General features: G+C 36.4%; 1 protein-coding gene across 1 annotated transcript; it reads right to left on the reverse strand.

Annotated features, from left to right (window-relative positions):
* On the reverse strand, positions 1–23,137 carry Col4a1 (Collagen type IV alpha 1). Its single transcript, XM_083089042.1, has 27 exons — positions 22,450–23,137; positions 21,606–21,648; positions 14,128–14,269; positions 13,294–13,557; positions 12,636–12,943; positions 12,155–12,289; positions 11,970–12,077; positions 11,375–11,596; positions 11,104–11,292; positions 10,924–11,040; positions 10,583–10,747; positions 10,111–10,413; positions 9,577–9,960; positions 8,642–8,848; positions 8,376–8,544; positions 7,946–8,073; positions 7,172–7,610; positions 6,501–6,850; positions 6,145–6,411; positions 5,894–6,065; positions 5,242–5,487; positions 4,592–4,957; positions 4,141–4,356; positions 3,485–3,856; positions 2,667–2,838; positions 2,107–2,221; positions 1–1,191 (listed from the first exon to the last, which is right to left on the reverse strand). The coding sequence occupies exons 1-27, from the start codon at positions 22,467–22,469 to the stop codon at positions 934–936; spliced, it is 5,877 nt and encodes a 1,958-aa protein (XP_082945168.1). The 5' UTR covers positions 22,470–23,137; the 3' UTR covers positions 1–933.
* Positions 23,138–23,145: the final 8 nt, after the last annotated feature.

A 23,145-nucleotide genomic window follows, 5' to 3' on the forward strand; every position in this document is an offset into this window, starting at 1 on the left:
TCAAGTTTGAAAATAGAATTTTATTAGCTACGTAGCAAAATACCTATTTATTTAAATATTTGGCGTCACACGATTATCAGGCTAAGATCGTTTATATTAATATACAATATGTAAAATGTGCCATATTGGATATGGGCAGTGTCGTTACGATGAACTTAGACTTCAAAAAAAAAAAAATACGAGATTCATACGAAAGATATAAATATATATTATTTTACATGCTAGAGTAGTACGCTAGAGGCACTTGCTTGTAAAGTTATACATATAAAAAAAAGAAAAAAAACACATATGGCGAAAAAGAGGAAGCGCTCGTGGGAAAAGATAAAAGAGCGGGTAACGAGCGGAGAGGAGGATGGTTCTCGAGGGGAAAGAAGTTATCCAGGATGTAAAGTGTAGACACGGGGAGGGGGACAAGGGAATAGGAAATAATGAAGACAAGACATGGTTGCGGAACACATCCGGCAGAGAGAATCACGAAAGAGAGAGAGAGAAAGGGAGAGGAATGCGTCAGTTCTGTTTATTTTCCGACGCGAATCAAGCGAGTCCTCTGAACTTCCATTCCGTTGTTCCGTCGCGTGACGTTACCGCTCTTTTCTTCCTCGTTATCGGGGATCAAAACCGGCGCAATTGCAACGAGTCTAATTTTCCGCACTGCACCTCGCGACGAGATGTATTTTGCGCGATTCGAACGCGTTATTTTACCGTCTCGAATAAACATAGAGATCGTTTTCGCATAGAATCTCCAGCATCGAGATCTGAACTTTTGACGAAATTAGGTTCGGTCTCAATCGCCGTTCGTTTATATTCGTAGTGATATTTTCGCTTCTATTCTCGTGTAAGAAAAAGGGGCAGAGAAGAGTGTATCGTGTGTATATGTGTGTACATGTGTGTATGTATTTCTTTGCGTGTAAACGGTGGCGCACGTGGTGTGTTTTACGTATTCTTTATACAAACTTGGCAGCGACTTATTCGGGACCTAAGATTGCCCGCCTTTAGAGTTTGCTTCTCGGGGCTCCTGAACTGCTGGCTGTCGTCTATAGTAACCATCCAGAAGCTGTACTGATTAGAATAGTAATGGCAGTGTCCTTTAGCGCCGTTACACTCGATGAACGGTGTGGCGCGGAAGTCCTCCAGACAGGAACCAGGACTCGACAGGGACTGGCCACCGCCCTGGGCACCGGCGCCGGTGTGCTAAAACGATCACGAAGATATTTACTCGATGAATAAACCCCTCGAAGTAAGCTTACAAAGCATTTAAACATTTCAACATTTGTTAAAATTTTAATATTCGCATGGTTCAAAGTCATTGGTGCCAAATCTACATTTTCTGTGTTTAAATAGAATCAGAAAATTATGCTTCTTTAGTTTATTCGAATGTCGTTGAAGTGCTGAGAAATTTTGATATAAAGAATGTCTTGGATAAAATAGATCTCTTTCAGCAGAAACAATCTTTGCTCCGTGAATGATGAAAGTTTGTCTTATTTCGGACATGATTGATCTCCCCGCGCAGTGAATTGAATAGCGAAGCGAATTCTAAATTTAGGCGACAGTAGAAAAATAATCGTATAATTGTGAAACGCTCAAGATGTTGTTTTTCACCAAACAGCATCACCTGTTTAATAATATCAATATTAATATCTTAAACATATACGCTCCCTCTTCTCTCTATATAATCTTACACATTAAACTTATTTGATTTATATATGATTTTAATTAATTGCTTTAATCTTGTTAATTTTTATATTAAAAATAAAGTTAACACACGCACATATATTAAAAGTTTTGCACATGATGAATAATAAATGATTTAATTTTATCCCATTTCTTCATTTTTATAGCAGTGTAATAAATTCAATCGATATTTTCCACTAATTTTTCCTTGTATATGATTTAATTTCATTCAAAGTTTTACATCTTTTATATAGTTTCACAGTTTTAAATTGATTAAATATTTATTATAATTTAGAATATCTATTAATAATTTTTTATATCATGGAAAGAATTAAAAATTACATCATTCATTTTCATCATAAATTAATATAAAACGCAAGATACATAAAGTTTCCTTTTGCGTTGTAAGTAAAATTCAAGGCAAAGGTTACTTACCATTACGAAACTATAACCGATCCAAAGAGTGGTCCATCCAGTCGGACATTCTGGAATGCTTATCGATTGACTGTGTACCGCTATCACATTAGCCGGAACTTCGCACACCACGCATCTACGCGAAAATTGTAAAATTGTAATAAGTAAACTTGCGTAAATTATTATCCAAGTGTCAGCAAGCTCACACGATGCTTATAAAAATGCATATTAATCAAGTTTTTTTCAACTTTCATAAAAAATCTAATTCTATTTTATAATAAAAAATTTAGCCAGATATTTAATTATAGAGAGATATTTGAATTTGAAAGAATTAATTAATATATTACTATTAATATTTAATTAATATTAATTAATATATAATGTTAATATTAATATATAACATATGAATTAATATATTAATATATAAAAATAAGAGAAAAAAATTGAAAAACAAACTTTTCTTAAAGTTTTTCCGGCTTTATATTCTGTATCTTGTGTAAATATCTACTCTAAAGGAATACACTTTTTTGTGTATTCGAAACAAAAATCTCAACGAGATACAACGCGCATATTGAACGTACCTGGAGATATAATCTCTTATCGCTGTTTCCTCGACGGGCATCATGGGAATTGGACTATTGGTCGATAGCCAATAAGAACGATCATTGCGACTAGCATAATGGCAGACGTTATTGACGTCGCAGAACAGGAAGGGCATCGTTGAGAATTTTCTGACACACGAACCGGCATAACCTGTTTTGCAATAATTTATATGACAAGTTGGATTAGTTTGCATAAAAAAATTTTAATTGCGCATCGATCTGCCACGATTATAATTTCTTTACACAACAATTTGAAACAAATCGCATTATTATAGGTTGCAGTATATGATGCAAATGTATAAGAAAAAAACAAGCATAACAAAATGCAAATATGTATTAGCTTATTAGATGCTAAACAGTCTATAATCGCATAAAAATATGTGGCGCAATGCGTATAAATTCGCTGAATAATGAATTTAAGTATATAATATTTTCAAATACTAGCAATGACACTTTAAACGATAATTGAGATTATTAGCACAAATCTAAAAAAAAATAAATCTCTAGCAAATTGCACGTAAAATGCAAGTCAGAGATTTTGACGCGTTTATAAATATAATCCAGAAATATTATAATAATATTATAAAAATTAAAAATCTGTTAATATCTTTTTATGATTTGATGCACAATCTCAATTATATTATGTTTATTTTTAAATTGAGCTAGAAATATTATTAAATATCCCAGAATTAATCATTATTAAATATCATAATTATTAAATATTATTAAATATCAATTTAAATAAAAATAAAATATTATTTTGAGCAAAAATTGACAAGATGATGCGAAAAACTTACCTAAATCTTGAGAATGTGCCCTTTCGTCACCATCGGTGTAGAGTAAACTGTATCCTTCCCAGAGCTTGATATGTCCTGGCTCACAAACGGGCACAGTTTGGCTTTGACTGTGTTTGACTAGAAGGATACCGGTGAGATAATCAGGTGTCGTTTCGCACGGTGCACCAGGCTCTCCAATAAGTCCCGGCAGACCGACTGGACCTTGAAGACCTGGTAGACCGGGCGCGCCGACTGGTCCAGGTAATCCTGGCAGTCCAGGAGGTCCTGCTGAGCCGATGAAACCTTGCTCGCCTTTGATACCCTCCAAGCCGGGGAAACCGGGCGGGCCCGAAAGTCCTTTCTCTCCCGGAGGACCAGGCGGTCCAGATGGTCCTGTGAAGACATTTATGGTTAAAATTTTAATTATGTCGTACATAAATAATATAATTTTAATCTCATATTTCAAATCTATTTTCTAGATAAAAGGCTAATGTGGAAATTTTTTTGTAGTTTATTTTTTTGTATTTTCTTTATATTAATCCAAAAATATTTAAATATTTATATTCTAAACTATATATTTAACATATAATTATGTATAATTTATGTTTTAAGATATCAAAATTTTTTGTAAACTTATGAAATATATATTTTATTAGAGAAATTATAACAAAATATACCAGGATATCCGCGATCTCCTTTAGGTCCCATCGGCGGCTCGATACAGTCTTCACCCTTTTCACCTTTTTGTCCTACGTAACCAATGGCACCCATCAATCCGACTGCACCAGAATATCCTCTATCACCCTTCTCGCCAAGCGGTCCAGGTAGACCATTAACACCGTCCCAACCTCTTTCACCCTTCTCCCCTGGAAGTCCATCCAATCCACTTGGTCCTAAAAATGAAATAAATAAATAAATTATCGCCTCTATTATTTTTTAAAAATATATTTGTGCTATAATATGATACTTAAAATATTAATTAAATGATAAAAAGAAGAGATTATAAATTATAATATTTTTATGTATAGATATATTATTTATTCACTAATAAAAATATTTCTTCGAGAATTATAGATTCGAGAATATACATATTTATAATTCATTAAAAATAAGAATAATATTGAATACCTGGACGACCAGGTTCTCCTCTTTCTCCTGGGGCGCCAAATAATCCAGGCAATCCTTGATCACCTTTTGGACCTCTTTCACCAGATAATCCTGGTACACCTTCAAGACCTGGAGCTCCGTCGCGTCCTGGTGACCCAGTCAAACCTGGTGGACCTTGATTACCTTTTTCACCTTGTGGTCCAACTGGTCCGTAAGGACCAATATCTCCCTTCGGTCCAGGCAAACCAGGCAATCCTGGCTCACCCTTTTCTCCAAGTCGTCCTGGCAATCCATCCCTACCGTGTTTACCCAAAAGACCTGGCAGACCTTTTTCACCCTTTATCGTAACTCCAGGGATTCCAGAAATACCGGGAAGTCCTTGTTCACCTACATAACATATATAAAAAATGCTTCGTATAAAAAAATTCGTACAAAATATTAATAAAACTATTATAACATATATTATAGATAAAAAATTATAACAATCTTTTTCTTCAGATCTTCACTATATATATATATATATATATATATATATATATATATATATATATATATATATATATATATATATATGAACACATTAATATCTTATAAACTTTTTTAATTATTAATTAGAGAAATTTTATAAAATTTTTTATTTTATAAAAATATAAATTTTTAAGGAAATATACCCTTAGGTCCAGGAGCACCATGAGGTCCAGGAGATCCCTCTGCTCCAGGTAAACCTCTGTCACCCTTTTCGCCATCATAACCAGCAATACCTATTAGTCCTTGATCTCCCTTCTCTCCTTTTGATCCAGAAAATCCAGGGGTACCTGGCTCTCCCTTTTCACCCTTAATTTGAATTGTTGGTCCCGGAGGGCCACGATCTCCTTTTTCTCCTAGTGCTCCAGAAATACCAGGCAATCCGACAAGTCCTAAAATTCAGTTTTATTTGGCATGACTCATTGCTTTATATGTTCTGCTCCCTCTCTTATATATTAATAAAACATTATTAAACGCATATAAAATAAAATGCACTATAGAATACTTAAATAAAATAATAAATAAAATATAATAAATAAATTAATAAATTAATAAAATATAATAATAAATAAATTAAAATATAATATTAAATAAAATAATTAAAATATTGATTTACATATTTTAGAATATTTAATTAGCATATTTAAATTACGAAAGGATCTTTAATTTTAACAATTAAATAAAATATATTATAATATATATTATAAAATATATCATAAATATATTAATTTTATCAAATATTATGTTTTTTTACTTGTCTCAAATGACATTTATACAGATCTAATAGTTATCTCTTACCTGGTAAACCGCGATCTCCTTTAACGCCATCAAGTCCAGGTCGTCCGGGAGAACCTATCTCGCCATCAAGCCCTGGGAAACCATGTGCTCCCTGTGGTCCAATATCACCAACTTCTCCAGGAAGTCCATCTATTCCGGGCGGTCCTGGTTCTCCAGGTATACCTGGTGAGCCCTATTAATAATAATGAAAAGAAGTTAAATAATTATAACATTTCGCTTTAATACTTTTAATTCATATTATTTAAACTTACCAAATCGCCTTTTAGTCCAGGGAATCCTCGTACACCAGTGTCACCCTTTTGACCTTGAAATCCTGGCAATCCGTCCCGACCAGGCGTGCCTATTTCTCCTTTCAATCCAGGCAATCCATCACGACCAATACCTGGTCTGCCAGCTTCTCCCTTTGCTCCATCGATACCGTCCCGTCCTGGAGGACCTTGAGGACCTCGTATTCCAGGCATTCCTGGCTCACCTTTTTGTCCTTTTTCCGAAACTTGTCCTGGTTCTCCCTTCCTTCCCTGATTACACAATTAAATGTCGGATGCATACAGTAATATGTTTATGAATATGTGTATATAATTATGAAGAATAGATGAGAGAGACGTACTGGTGGTCCTGGTAAGCCAATGTCACCTTTCTCTCCTTCGTAACCAATAAGTCCCGGTAAACCAGGCGAACCGGATAATCCTTGATCTCCTTTCGGGCCGGATATGCCAGGGCGACCAGGTTTTCCTTCCATACCTGGTAATCCAGGGAATCCTGGCGAACCTTTATCTCCATGTTCTCCTTTTATACCCGGTTCACCATCCACACCAGGTCTACCTGGAGTTCCAGGCAAACCTCGTCTGCCTGGATATCCTTTTGGTCCATCAATACCTAGTTCACCGCGATCACCTTTCACGCCTGGGAATCCTGGCAGACCCGCTCTACCGGACTCGCCCGGTAATCCTGGCTCGCCTATAAAATGATTATAATTAATTTTTAATAAATTATGATAAATAATCATTATAAATTATCCTTAAAAACATTTAACAGTTAATCCTTAACATTCTAATAAATTAAATTATGACATTTTATAAGATTTATTAATTTACAATATATTAAATAAAAATATTTTTATTTGCTATTGAGATTACAAATATTTAAAAAAACCTTTCCTTTTTTTTTAAATGTTTTTAAACTCAATAGTAAATAAATATATTTTTACTTAATAAATAATTTATAATAAATCATGAGACATCATAATTTTTAATTTATTAAAATTTTTTATTATCGTACCTTTGCTTCCGTCGATTCCTGGAAGACCAGCTACACCTGTAGGACCAGGTGGACCAACTGGACCAGTATCTCCTTTTTCACCGGGTGCTCCCGGTAAACCATTTATTCCCGGTGCACCGATGTCTCCTTTCTCGCCAACAAAACCTGGTAATCCTGGATAACCTACTGGACCTTCTTTTCCAGGTGGACCTGGAAGTCCCTTCTCTCCCCTTTCACCCGGAGGACCTGCTAAACCAGGACTGCCCTTGACAGATATTCCGGGCTCTCCTTTTTCACCTTTCGGAGCTGGGGCACCTGGGAAACCTCTAGGTCCTTCCCGACCAGGTTCTCCTGGGAAACCCATAGGTCCCATATTACCTTTATCACCACGTGGGCCAGGCAAACCTCTCGGACCTACAGGTCCAGGAGCACCGATTTGACCGGATACACCAGGTGGGCCCTAATTTTTAAATAATAACATTATTAGTGAAATTATATTTCTTTATGGATAAGTATATAATATTAATTGTTATTTGTTAATTTCAATGATGTGTTATTTTTTTAATATTGAAAGTTTAAATTATTATTCCGATAACTTACTGAAATGCGTTCATAAAAAAAAAATAATCATATATGTGTAATATTAAAAATATTTTTAATATTTTTAATATTACACATATATGATTTTATATATATATATATATATATATATATATATATATATATATATAAATTTTGTCTTATAATTTTGACAAAAACAATTTTATCATAAATTCTTTTAACAAGTATACATACCGAGAAACCTTGCAAGCCTTTATCACCAGGCAACCCATCTATACCAGGTGGTCCAGGTTCTCCCTTGTCTCCAGTTAAACCTCGATCACCTTTGAAACCTTTCATAAAGCGAAGTGGCGGACATTGACCTAGTTACAGAAAAATTTATAAATATATCTTTCATATCTTATGAAAAAAACATATATATATATATATATATATATATATATATATATATATATACACACACACACGCGCGCGCGCGCGCGCGCGCGCGCGCGCTAAACATTTTTAAAAATATGTCAAACATGTATACATGCATATATACATACATATATACATGCATGTATATATGTATGTATATATGCATGTATACATGTTTGACATATTTTTAAAAATATATAAAGGCTTAAAAAACTCATAAAAATTTAAAAAAAGGACGAAATCTTACCAGCTTCACCCTTAATACCATATAAGCCAGGTTCTCCTTTTTGTCCTACAAGTCCTGGTCTACCTGATTCTCCTGGTTCACCCTTTACGCTTAATCCTTTTTCTCCTTTTCGTCCAGGTGTACCTGGTCTTCCTGGAACGCCATCTTGTCCAGGGAATCCACGATCTCCCTAAAAAGTAATAATTTTTTAACTTGACGTATAGATATTTTGTCAGAAGAATATTAATAACTTTTTTAATTAATAATAATTAAGAAATTAATCTTACTGGAGTGCCTTTAAGTCCTGGGAATCCTTCAAATCCGGGTCTTCCCTTTTCTCCCTGAGGTCCTTCTGGTCCTGGCGGGCCTTGTCGACCAGGCTCGCCACGCGCTCCTTTATCACCTTTTTCTAGCTTAAGCATATTCCATGTCACTGTCGCTGGAGTTCCAGATTCTCCTTGAGGTCCTGGAGCACCGGGTATACCATCTTTTCCCTTATTAAAAAATTAGTACATTTTTTTATTTGATAATTACAATATATATGTATCTTATATAATATACATGTATATATTATACATGTGTATGTCAAGACTAATAATAATTAAATGTTACTAATAATAATTAAATGTTACAAATAAAAATATATGTAATATATGTAATATATATATATATATATATATATGTATATATATAAGTATATAAATTTAGAAAAATTATCTGAAGTAATAAAATATAAATATTTTGTTTTATAGATTTATTAATATTGATTCAACAAATTATGATGAAAGCAAAAATTTTTTAGAAAAATCTTTAGAACTCAAAGAGAAATTTTCTGCTATTAGAAAGCAAATAGGAATTCTATAATAATAATATAATTTAAAACGAATCAGTATATCAATATCTTTTTGTAATAACAATATCTTTTTTTATGAAAAATCTTATTTTGAGATAAATTCTATTTAAATATATTTGTCCTAAATATATTTAAATACAATTTATTAAATAGTATTTACAAATAAATGACAAAATCAAGATGTATATCACATTTTGTTATATTAAAATACTACTTTGTACGATAAAATCTATATCAGTTTTATCATGTTACTATATAAGTTAAAGTTAAAGAAGTAAAATATCTTTGAACGTATATTTAAAATACATTTAGCATAGGATAATTATATATAAAAAATTTATTAATTAAATCAGAATTTTATTAACGTACTGGTGGTCCCGGAGGTCCAATTGCGCCTGGTAGTCCATCTAACCCAGATTCTCCAGGGAAACCGCGTTCTCCGGGCGGTCCTCGAGGCCCATTAAGACCCGGAATACCATCTACACCGCGATCTCCCTTAACACCTCGCAATCCTGGTAAACAATCTATGCAGCGACCGCCAATATCTCCTTTCTCTCCTAACTCTCCAGGAAGACCTGGTATACCGTCTCTTCCTGATGCTCCTGGTTCTCCAGGCTCACCGGGCGCACCGGGAGCCCCTGGAATACCATCTAAGGAATCTCCCGGTCGGCCCCGGACACCCGCGTAACCCCGTTCTCCTTTCTGACCCTTCTCTCCATCAAAACCAGGCGTTCCATCCATTCCTTTCGGACCCTATTCCAGATATATATAATTTATATATATATATATATATATATATATATATATATATATATATAATTACTTTTATAATTTAATTACTTTTTTTAATTACTTTTTAAATAACATAATAATCGTAATAACGAAATATATAATTATATTTACCATTATCGATAATCCTTTTTCTCCTGGCGCTCCTCGCGGTCCTGCTGGTCCTGGTGGTCCATCAAATCCACGTGGCCCTGGACCTCCGGGAAATCCGGTCAAACCAGGCTCACCCTTTCCACCTTTTTCTCCCGGAAAACCTTCTGGACCTGGAATGCCAGGTAATCCGGGACCTCCTTGTAAACCTATGGGACCTCTTGGTCCTGGATCTCCAGGAAAACCATCTGTTCCTCGCGGTCCAGTAGGTCCTGGAAAACCACGTGGTCCCTTTGGTCCTGGTGGTCCCGGTCTTCCTTTACCACCCTACAATATAATATTTAATAAAATCATAAATTAAAATTTCGTGAACATAATACTTCATAATTATGAAAATAATTATAATAATAATGATAATAATCTCTGTCTTATATGTATTAATATAATATGTATATTAATTATATTAATTATATTAATTTAAAAAAATAAGACTTACTCCTGGTGGGCCAGGAGGTCCTCGTAATCCTGGAACACCCATCGGTCCATCTCGACCGGGTTCTCCTTTCTTGCCAGAGCGTCCAGCAAGTCCTTCCAATCCATCAATACCTCGATCACCTTTTCGTCCAGGTGGTCCAGGAGGTCCAGAAAAACCATCTCTACCCTAAAATTTAAAAAAAATCCTTTTTTTTTATATCCTTTTTTATATAATTCATAAATTTTTTATATTAATTTTTTATATATCATAAATTAATAATATTCGCTATATATCATTTTTTTTTATTTTTTTTATACTTTTTTTATACTTATTAAATCTTTAAAAAATTTTAATATACTCACACGAATACCTGGAGCTCCTGGAAGACCCTTTTCTCCTTTTTGACCTGATCCTCCGGGTATACCATGATCACCTATAAATCCTGGCTCTCCTTTTTGCGCTTCCGGTCCGATTTCACCCTAAATGTTAGAATCGAGTTAGATTCGAGCGTAACACAAAACGGATAATATTTCTTCATATACCTTATCTCCTTTTTGTCCTTGTTCTCCAGGCGGGCCAGTTACTTCCGTTACTTCTGAGAAAGGCATAATAGGCGCAGTTGTACCGGGAGGTCCTGGGTCTCCTTTTTGACCTTTATCTCCCTTCAGTCCTTCGAATCCGAGACCCATGTTACCTTTCGCTCCTTTCGGACCTGGTAGGCCGGGAGTACCCTGGATTTATATATAATAGTAAAATATATATAGGAATATTTTTAAGGAAACTATTTAATTGACAAATTTAAACGATATTTACGTAAGGGCCTCGTTCACCCTTCAGGCCAGACGGGCCTCGCTCTCCCTGTAAACCAGGTGGACCGGGAGGTCCTCTTACACCGTCCATACCAGGTTCACCTTTTTGTCCCACGGGAAAAGCACCGGCATACGCTGGCTGTCCCTTTTCTCCTTTAGGACCAGACATTCCTCGAAAACCACGAGGTCCCGGTTCTCCGGGAAGACCGTCACGTCCGGGAGCACCCTAAAACGTATTATAAATTTGAAATATTTTCTCATATTAATAAATATTAATTGTAATATTATTATTTAAAAAAACGTATTAACAATATAATCGCTTTTAATAAAACATGTTAGAATTATGAATAATAATAATAATATAATAATAATATGAATCATTATTATTGTTATTATTATTATTATTATCATTAAATAATAATTAAATGAATTATTATTATTAAATAATATTATTGAGTTGTTTATGATATTCTTTAGTTTTTATAATTTATATATTTTCACATTTAAAAAGTAGATATCTAATAAGAGATACTAAATTAAAAACTAATTATAGAATATAATTATTTTAAAATTCTCTTTCATTACTATATAATACTTACATCCGTTCCGTTGCAACCATCACGACCGGGCAAACCAGGAGATCCCGGTGATCCTTGTACTCCAGGCACACCATTTATACCGGGAAAACCAGGCATACCCATTTTTCCCTTTAATAACATAAAATTATTCCTTGGAGAAAGTTTGAGTTTAATGTCATCATCATATGAGAATCATACACACGTACTCTGTCACCTTTCACACCATGCGGACCTTGCGGGCCGGGATCTCCTTTTTCACCTTTGGGACCGAGAAGACCCTCCGCTCCTGGGAAACCTCGTTGTCCCTTAGGACCTTGCGGCCCGATTAATCCAGGAGGTCCCTGAATAAAAATATGATAAATTGAATTATAGATGAGAATTTCAAAAATTATATTATTTTAAAAAATATTAAAATTCCATAAATATGATTAGCAAATGATAAAATGTTTTTAATGGTATCTATCTTATTTTGCTAAATTTTTAACTGTTTACAAAAAACTTTATAAGAGGAATGAGAATATAATAATTATGAAATATATACATGTATATATTTCATATATCTTCATTATAAAAAAATAAAAACAAAATAAAATACAACTATATCTTTCAATCTTTGTAAAAATCACATTCAAATATTTAATTATCGCTTTATTTTTAAAATTTTATTGTCAATTCTCGAAAACTAACCCGTGAACCTTTTTCAGCGAAACACTTGGGCACACAGCATCCTGATCCGGTGCAATTACTAGGTGCTCCAGGCATTGGCACCACATGATAATTGCTTTGATAATTGTCGTTGTCTGCGTAACCACCGCCTCCTCGGCTGCCATAAGTATCTCCACCCCCGCGACCGCTGCTTCCACGACCATAAGAATCCGCGCCTCTCGGATCATAATTCCCCCCATAACTGCCACTGTAAGTATCACCAGAACTTCCTTGGCCATAATTGTAAGAACCTCCTCCCCCTCCTCCTCCTCGTTCACTTTCACCGGCACCTAAACGAAAATTATGAATAATTATAGTTAATTCAATCAGGGGAAAAATGAGCTACAAACAAATATATATCTCCAAATATATCTTTAAGAATGCATAAAAAATGCAAATTTTGAAGAAAGCTATAGAAGAGAAAAAAATTTAAGATTTAAAGATTTTTCTAAAAAAAATCTAATTCCGCTTAGCTATAAAAAATATTCTCAAATATAAATTATATATTTTTCCTTTGCATATAAGCTTTTTCTATATTTAAAGATATTTTATAACATGTATTTTTTATATCAACTTTGAAATTTGAAGCAAAATACGCTTTAATTTGTCTCTCATATAATCTGCCGTCAAGATGAATTACCGCTGTATGTATCATAGTATCCTTCGCCATGATCGGTAGGATAACTGCCTGGTCGATTTTCGTCAATTCCTGATCCTGACGCGCCGCCACTAACAGGATATCTGTCGTAGCCGCCCTGCGATGATCGATCGTAAGGATATCGGCTCGGATAACTTTGACCGTAAGGATTACTCCTATTTCTATAGTAATTCCATAGTTGAGTTCTCTCTTCGGGAGTGTAATGGTCAGCAGAACTGACGTTCCGCTTTCTCGGGTCCTCGTATCCTAGACATGTCAATCAATAAACGTAATTTTAATGGTAGCTTCCGATATTTTCATCATTCATTATATTGCCAAATTTTAGAGAATGAAACAATGATTCGTTACACGCGATGAAAACCGATATTCAGCTCGGAGAAAAATGATATTATATGATATCATAATATATTCTTTAAAATGATATTCTTTGCATGAAATAAAATATACTAATACTTAGAGGAGGTATATATTGATTTCTTTTTATTTCGCAATATCAATTTTTATGCAAAAATATAACTATTTACATGAAAAATGTATCTACATGAATATTTTTTTATACGAGAGTTTTCACTTTTCTCTCTCTCTTTCTTCCTTTAATCATTTTAATTGCAAAAAATTGATATATTAATTTCATCATAAAATTATCATGTATAACACAACATCATTATTTTTATTATAGAATCGAAAACTCAATTACTTTGTTCCCTAGTGATCAAATCAAGGGAAGAAGGACTAGATACAATTGTATATTATACATCCTTCTATTTCTCACATAAATCATAGCAGCGAAAATGAAGCGGCATGTTGTCCAAGTACCTTCGTTGTCCGTAAAAAATCTGTTTACATTGTCTCTCCATCCCAACGAACTGTCGTATTCATCGTCGTTACTGTTTGTAGGCGCTTCGATATCACCTCGTTCCAGCGGCACGACCGGTTGCGGCCTTGATGTGTTAAATTGCTAAAACAAATATTCGTAGATGAGAAGTTCCGTAAATGGAATCACATAAGTACACGTAGTACCGGTTGCGATCAATAAAACGCGATATCAGCGACGGATTAAGGGTACACCGGTGTGTACGACAAAAAAAAGCTGCAAATTCTCGTTTGTCAACTTCGCTGAGCAAAATATGTTCGGACAATAATACCGCGATTAACGATGTGTGACAGAAAGCCACGTGTTCGGGAATTTGAAAAGTATATCATTTAAAACATTCATATCGCGCTTGTAAAACATCATACCTAGCCATGGTCAGTTACAACCAGCAATTCTCGTTTTAAAAAAGTTCTCGTTTTTCGAGATATTTTCGAGGCAATAACGCAAAATATACGAATATCAAAAAAGTGAATTTCGAAGAATTTATATCAATTAGAGCAGATATGAATTTTAACGAACCTATGCTTCACAATATTTTTTTTGCATTATATTATGTATGAAAGATAAAAAAAGAAATAAAAAAGTAACATTTTTATATCATAGCCAAAACTATTGAAGAAAAATCAAGTCTAAAATTTCATGCATTGCATTCAATATATGTATTATAGTATAAAAATGTTTTGAGTCTAGGAAAAAATGAGATTATGATATAATCTCATTTTTTCCTAGACTCAAAACAGTTTTCGTTCACCGTAGATTGAATTTAAACGATTGCGCACCTAACATATATTTTTAAGATATGCATAGCGAGTTTATTTGCATTTAATATACATTTGCATTTACATAGAGTTTATAGAATTAATAACGGCAGGATATATCTTCTTGATTTGCGGAAAATCTAACAGCAAGATCGTTCACGCGAGCACGTGCGAGTGACGGTTTACTCGTATAACATTAAGTTGACCCCCGGCAACCCTCGCGTGGTGCGCCCATTAAATTGGTATTCTTATGAGATTTATAGGTATGCGTTCCATGACACACACAAGAGAACGTACGGCGTGGCTGTAAATTTAACGAACTCGCATTTCGTGCGGCCAAGATTTACGCTTTATCCACCGAGAGCATCGTTCTTCTTCGGCCTCGTGGCAAACGGTACGATGCCGCAAAAAGAGCCGCTTTACCGACCGATTGTACGCTTACGTACGGAAAGGAGAGAAGATAAAACCATCTCGGCGTTAGTGGTCACTTCTAATGTCTTCATCGTGTCTCTTTCTTCCCTTCGTTTCTTGCGCTCTCGCGTCCGTTTTTACCGAGATTAATTATGTTATCAGATCGGAACATTCCTGAGAGAATCTCGTTTTGCAGTCGGAAATGTGAGATTAACGCTTGTTAGTTGCAACGATGTTACGGAGACGAATAATAAAGTCAATCCAGTCAAAATTTTAATTAATTGAATTTCCACAAATTTTACGTAAGTTGCCGCTCTTTAATATTTACTTAATTTTAGACACTCGGTTGCACCAAATTATTTAAAAGAGCAATATAATTATTATTTGTAATTATGTATATTATTCTATTTCATTATAATTCAATTAATATATTCGGAGAAACTTGAACGCTGAAATGATAAACTAATAAGGATACTTATTTATTTTTTGTAATAATTGTCTGCGTTCTTTTTAATTTACGGTATTTAAATATCGCAAAAACGGAGCAATTCAAGTAAGGTAGCTTGTATGACGAAAATTAGATCCATTCGTTAAAAGCCTTGAATAAGGTTACATATTGTACGCGTATCATTCGCATTCGACGCGAAGTCGAGATCAAAACAACAAGATTAATTAGCGGAACGCGCCTTTCCCTACGAGAAACATTCATTTCGCAGCGATGCGCGTCATCGTTTTCCCCGAAAGTCATTGTCCTCGTTTTCATGTTTTTGTCCTTTTCTTTTTGTATTCCCGAAGATGGCACGCGCTGACAGGAAGCGCGCGGGGAGATAGCCGGTTATCATCCCGAGATGACGTGCCGCCCTCAAAGCGAGACTGCATTGCATGCACATGTACTGCATTACGATAGAAGCGACGAGAGTGTCCTTTTAAAATTTCATTCATTCATGCGCGCCGTACGACTCGAAAAACTGCGCCAGCTTGTGTCATAGATACAAAAAAATCACTGACACTCCGAACCATAGATCGCGAATGCAAATTTTTTAATCGCATCGAAGTAGCATCTTGTATAACATTGGACAGATAACAGATTGCTATCTTGTTTGATTATTAATTTTTCGTTAATTCCTTCAGATTTATTCTGGATTAATATCGGATAAAAATGTGACAGCTACTATAAAATATTCTCTCTCTTTTCACGATTTTTTAAATATTAATTTTTCTCTTTAAGATAACAGCTGTTTATTATCTTTAAGTTTCAGGTTTGGGGAGAATTAAAAGTTAATTTGAATTTGGGAAAAGAGAAAGGCTATAATTTAATAAATATTCGAGGATTAATAATCGATAAATCAATTTCCATTTTTTGCAAGAGAAAGTTTATTCAAAATCCCCTAAAATATTGCGAAGCTGGGATTATACCTCTCACATAAATTATCTCGTATTAAAGATTTATTTATACATCGAACATTAATTTCATATCTAATTCCCTCTCTCTCAAATTGATCCATCACAAAATCCGATGATACAAATGTACGCCATTGAAATCGCGCAAAATAGTTTACGTCAAAGCGGCATAAAATTGTCAAATTGCTTTCTCTCTCTCCTCCCTTCTCTCTCTTCATCAATGTATTCAATTTCGGCTTATTGCGCGCTCATACGTCATCATGTTCACACAGATTGTGCGAAAGGGGGAAACAGAAATCAAAGCCACGCGCGGAAGTTGCTCGTGTCGACCGTAAACCTCAAACCGGTAGGAAAGCGACACAGAGAGGTTTTGTCTCAATGATAAACCCAACATCGGACAATAGATCGACCGTTCTATAGAGATACAGCCACGCTGTGCGAATCTGTAAACCGTGAAATTATCCTGCCCGACGCGATTCATGAGATGCGATTTATGCAGATGATAACTGCCAACACGAGTTGATATCGCGGATAATGCGAGAAGTAGAAGGATTAAAAGTTTCAATTTTACATGTTGAATTGCACACGAACAAGCTGCTTTTCTTGTATGTGTTTCCCATATATGGGTGTATAAAAAGGGCTCGTATAAAAAGTCCTAGAGCGAATGACGGATGGATGCGTTTTATAATTACCAGGTGTCTGTAAGAAATTATATACGACGTGACCGAAAATGTATGATTACTTTTATACAATTTTATACTGAATATAAAGTGAATTCTGTAGGATAATTAATATTTTTTTTATTTAGATTCAGTTTGAAAAAACTTCGTTGCAAATAAAGAAACTTTAAAAGAATTATATTATTCTGAAGATAATAATAATCATAGAGAGACATGTAACATTAAAAAATAATAAATTTTTATCTAAAATTGCTATCTGAAAATAAAGTTTATCAAGAGACTTTATATTAAAAATTAAATAACGCGAAAAAATGGAGCAGACGAATATATAAAATTTCTATCAATGAAAAATCAGCTTCAATTTCATCGGGTTGTTTAAAAAAACTTTATATATCAAAGGAATATTATCCTCATTATCGAAGGAAATTCTTATGAACCATTATTTAAAAAGCTTAGTAGCATATTTTCACGTTAACCGAAAGACTCCTTGGCATCGCGAGAGAAGAGACCAGGTTGAAAATCAGCGGCTTGATCTCGCAACGCGTGATACAGCACCGTGACCGGGCCGGGTTAACGTCCCTCGAGCTAAATCAAGGCTCCCTGATACTGATCGGTCGATTTACAGCCATTACATCGACGGTTGACGACGCAAGACAGGCAGTCAGGCGAACGATTATACGAGACCGGGCGATTGAAATTCGCTCGTGCGTCGAGAGGACGCAATTCACGACGCTCGTCAGCAATTTCATTTAACGAAACCACTTTAACCCAGTTCTCTTATTTTAGATATGTGATATCTTTTCGTGACGGTTCAAGAATTGTCCCTTTATCGCCTATCTCGGCCGCCTTCGTGAATTCGCGATTACGCAACGTCGGAGAGACGAGAGTACATTGTGACCGACAACACGATGGACCCACTCTGCGTGTATCCCCCTTCCCTTTTCTTTGTCCCGTCCCCCTCATCGGCGACCTTTTTCACCGTCTTCCCTTCCTCTCGTCTCTTTCGGTCTTCTTTTTCTTTACCGCCTCTCGCCCGCATCTCTTTTTCATCTTTCGCCGTCAGATCCGAGGCCCCCGCTTAACCATCACGATGTCGCCGACGCTGACGTTAACTCTACGTGGGATGAGGTATACGCTAATTCATTACTCGACATTTTTTCTGACCCCGCAGCACGCGTATTCGTGAGGATAATGCATAGCCAGCATCGAGATACCGGTGCGTTTGCCGATTTTAATCTGTTAACTTGCCGAATTATTTACGAGGAATTTATCGCGGATGTTTAAGGAATACACAAGAAATTTGCAATTAATTAACACTGAGTCCTCTCGATATGGAATTTTAATTTTATGAATTTTTATTTTAATTTTAATTTTATAACGTTGACTGTGGTTCTTGTGTAATATTTTATAATCAAAAGGTTTGTAATCAGATTTCATCTTTATCATGGAATCTTTGAGACTTTTTCCATCTTCTGCGAGAATCACAAAAATTAAATAGAGATATTAAATATACTTTTTAATTTTTAATATTTGATATCCCTCATCATAATTAAAATAAGATAATAAAGATTTATTTTTTGTTCCGACAATTTGATTTGCCAAAATAATATGAATAACATGAAAGAAAAATGAAAAGAAAAATAATTGAAACAAATTATGCTAAAAATACATGTTATTCTTCAAATTCCAAACCTCAATTAACAATGTAATTTTCTAAATTTTATAAATTGCACCGAAGTTTCAAGGAACTCCCGTATTTGTGAGAAATTTTTAGAGTAAAAGTGAAATTGCAGAAGAAAAGAATGACCGCGAACAGGTGGACGAGACGACGCTGTCTTATTCCGGTGCGCCCCCGCAAGGACTCCGATACTGAGTATACTAACAATCAGCGGAGAAAAATCACTAGTTCCGAGCTCTCAAGCTCAATTGCCGACTATTTCCAGTAGTGACTAAGCCAGGTCGCGGCTCACGCGCGCGTGTGTACAAAGAGGGGGGAGCCGGAGGGGAAAGGGCGCGTATGTGGTAATAAAATTATAGCGAACGCAGTTACGGCGCCGTAGGCGGACGGGTCTGCAAGAGACGACTGCCCTATTTCAGACCTAACACCTTTCTCGCTCCCGTCATCTGTGCGACTTCTTACCGGAAAAATCTGGGAAGGAACTGTAAAGGGAGAAATGATTGATCCAGAATGCAATAGTAAAATGCATGCAGGAAGAGTATAACTCATGAATAAATTATCTAATCTTGCAAAAAATCTGCGTAAAATGTCTAAAAGATTTCTAAGAAATGTTCCAAAGATGAGGATGTTTAAATTGTCTGAATAGTTTCTCATGCATTTTATAGAAAACCGTTGAAACAAGCAACACTTTGTTTACTTGCGGCATAATTTACTTATTTTGTAGACATTGCAGTTGTGTATGTGTGTATTGGAAGTCTGTCTATTAGTCTGCAATCTATTGCAATAAGCGTCACGTAGATGGCATGCAATTGACGTTACTTTGTAGGCAGAGGGTCCTGGGTGCTTCCTACTGTGCTATTTGGCTGCGGTTGAGCATTTCGAGGAATTAAGCCGAAGAAAAGCTGCGAAAAGGCGGCGCGAATGCTGATGACAGAAGAAGCACTGTCGAAAGATACTTAAGCGATTTTGTAAAACACACTTAATGCAATGAATAAAAATCACAATTATCGAAATAATTTGAAATAATTCATCTTTATTTGACTTTGAACAAAAATCAAAGATTTCCAGTCTTGCAAAATGAACGTTTCTGTAAAAAAAAATACTGTTTTCTGAACAAATAACGCGCCTATTCAAAGTCTCTATTTAATCTAGCAAGAGCGACATCGTGATTTTAATTAACGATTCTATTGATATTTTTTTATCGAATGATATTTTGTGGAATATACGAATAACGAAAATTAATCGACTCTAAATTTATTTTGAAAGTGGATCTAATGTCTACATGTATCGTATTATTGCTTTTGAGAACAGAAAATAATCGAATATCAAGTTGCATAATCAAGTAACAGATAAACACATCCAGTTAATATCGGTTGTTTTGCCTTTCGTATTTTATTATTCCCCTTATATAGGCGTCGCGATGCAACGAGCGATCAAATACACAGTCCGAGTTAGCGAAATCCTGGTCACTGTTTTATTACATCCTCCGCGATCACCGCTATATTTGTCACATGCCTGGTAATTTTCCATAAAATGACTCTCTTATCGTCGAGTAGTAGTGTAACGTGCTTAAAATACAGACTCCGCCACTTACATGAAACCCCTCTCCCCCTTCCCACTCCCCGCGTCGCTTCTCCCCTTTATGACATTTCGCGTACGAACGAAACGCGATGCGTAACATTCCGTTTTTCAATCTCGAGAGCTTGTGTGCGCGGATTGTTTCGAAATTACTGCGAGAATAATTTGAATAATTTCGCAAAACACACGACAATCATCCCTTCGATAACGGGAGAATTAAAATTCAACCTTTCGCCGAATCTCGCACTCTATCGAAAGAGAGAAAAGAAGAATCGACAACCATACATAAAGTCCCTCTCTAAAAGGGATGATGCATCAAAATCGCACATGACTGCAGCAAAATTTCAATTTCGCGATTTAGAGCTGGCTTTTTTCGTTTAAGGCGAAGGTGCTGCATAGCACATGACACAACGTGGGTGCCGCTACAAGAATGCATGCATCAAGCATCATATGAGGTGCACACGCGTGCACATCTGGCCGATGAATGGATCGACGAAACAAATCGCGAGCCAGTCGAACCGGTCGTGTCAACGGGATGTACCGCAAGATCGCGAATATACGCAAATTGACGTGAAAACATCGTCCCCCAAATTACATCCGCGATTCCCGACTTAATTACCTGTCACGGTCGCGATCGATCAAGATATCGATCGAATAGGATTAATGTGTCATCGATAAAATGTGTCTTGGAATATTAATTAAAACGGTGTAATGTGCGCATTTCGGATACATGCGATTTTCGACGGTTCAGATTTTGCAAAAAAAATATTCGACTTTGAATAGAATTTTAAAAAAATATATTTTTTTTAAATATGGATTAATATGACACGAAAAACTCAAGTATCGAGCTGCGATTTTTTTATAATTCCATGACCATTCGCAAAAAATCAGTGCATTACGAGTTTAATACATACCCCACTAACTATCCCGGCCAGGCAAACTGCGGATGCGATGAATCTGAAAGCAGAAACGCGCAACATTTATATTTTGAAAAATTGCATGGATTAAGTAGACTAAAGAATAAAAGAATGAATCGAAAATGAAAAAAGTGTGAAAAAATAAAAATAGATAATCTTTCCTTAAAAAAAAAATTCCCCGATAGAATCTTGGCAAACTATTGTCGTTAAATTAAAATATCAAAAATTAATTTTGCAGCATCACTTGAGAGAAAAATCATCCTACATATCACTGTAATTTTCGCGCGAGTCAATGTTGAGAGTTCAAAGTGCGGTGTACACGATTTCGCAAGGTGCTGCTTCTACCTCGCGGAGGATCAACACTGTCATCGAGGCAAGGAACGGAGTAAATATTCATCGCTAAAATAAAAAAGGAGAAAAATCTCGGCATACACGTACTCACGCACACGCGCACGTACATTACCCGGAAGAAAAAAATGCGAGCGAGAAGCGAGGAATCACACGGGTGGCACGATTTGCGGCTGCGTCGAGGCTCGACACCGGCAGGACGATCTCCTGCGCGCACGCGAGCTCGGCTCGTTTCGTTCGCACCGCTCGCGGTCGTCCTTGACGTCCTCTCGTCTTTCCGCGGAAGCTCGCGCGCACCGGGGGTGAAACTATCCCCCTCCGTACTGGATGAGAGACGCGTCGGGCGATGAGCCAAGAAGAAAAACGGGCGACAGGCGAGAAGGACCCAGAAGAGGAAGAAGAAGAGGCAGACGAAGGAGAAGACGAGGAGACCGAAGGCGCGACGGAATCTCGGCGAGGGAGAAAGAAAATAAAATCGGTAGAGCAAACTTACCGCAATCCCAACCGGGTCATGTCGACCTCCCTATTCCTCGACGGGTCTAGGGAGCCGAGTAGCACAGGCTTAAAGCACGAGCACCGCACAGACAGGCCAGTCACAAAATATCGCGCGGAACCGGGCACCGAGCGGACCGATGGTGTGTGCAGACCGTCCCATCCAGGGAGGGCTCTGAATGGACTCCGGGTGGAGGGAAGGAAGGAAGGTGGAGGCGGCCGTCGCGCCGAGCCACGCCAGCGCTAGAATTCCTCCGCCGAAAGGACCGGGCGAGAAGAAGAGAGAGCCTTCTCTCGAGCCTTCCGCGACGAGCGACGTCCGCTCGTTTTTCCCGACGTCTACGGGGGATCGTCCCCTCTTCTCTCTCCTTCTATCTCCCTGGTCTTCTCGTTCCTGCGAGAAGAGAGTGCGATCGGCTCGCGTCTCCTGCTTCCCTGCCTCCAGCTAAACTCTGGATCCCGAGACGGGAAGAAGAAGAAGAAGTCGACGAAGAAGAAGAAGAGGAAGCAAAAGGTAAAGAGAACGCGAGAGGAAGGAGAGGAAGGAACGAATAGCCGAATCAACGGAGTCAACCCGTCTCTCGTCGGGGTTGGTAGGGGAACGAAGAAGAAACGACCGAAGAGAGAAGAGAAACAGGAGGAGGAAGAGAAGGAGGTGGTAAAGCGCCGCTGGCCGAGCTCTCCGCTCGCTCGCTCG

Source organism: Camponotus vicinus, unplaced genomic scaffold, assembly GCF_025532165.1.
Source record: "Camponotus vicinus isolate PSW18456_S1 unplaced genomic scaffold, iyCamVici1.0 SCAF_14, whole genome shotgun sequence".
NCBI lineage: Eukaryota > Metazoa > Arthropoda > Insecta > Hymenoptera > Formicidae > Camponotus > Camponotus vicinus.

What these genes read in the sequence shown, in the direction of transcription:
- Col4a1 (XM_083089042.1), bottom strand. Translation starts at nt 22,469, where the DNA reads ATGACCCGGTTGGGATTGCG. An exon ending in AAGGCTTGCAAGGTTTCTCG is followed by an intron (nt 7,611 to 7,945) that starts GTATGTATACTT and finishes TTTAAAAATTAG; the next exon opens with GGCCCACCTGGTGTATCCGG. An exon ending in AGGAATCGACGGAAGCAAAG is followed by an intron (nt 6,851 to 7,171) that starts GTACGATAATAA and finishes ATCATTTTATAG; the next exon opens with GCGAGCCAGGATTACCGGGC.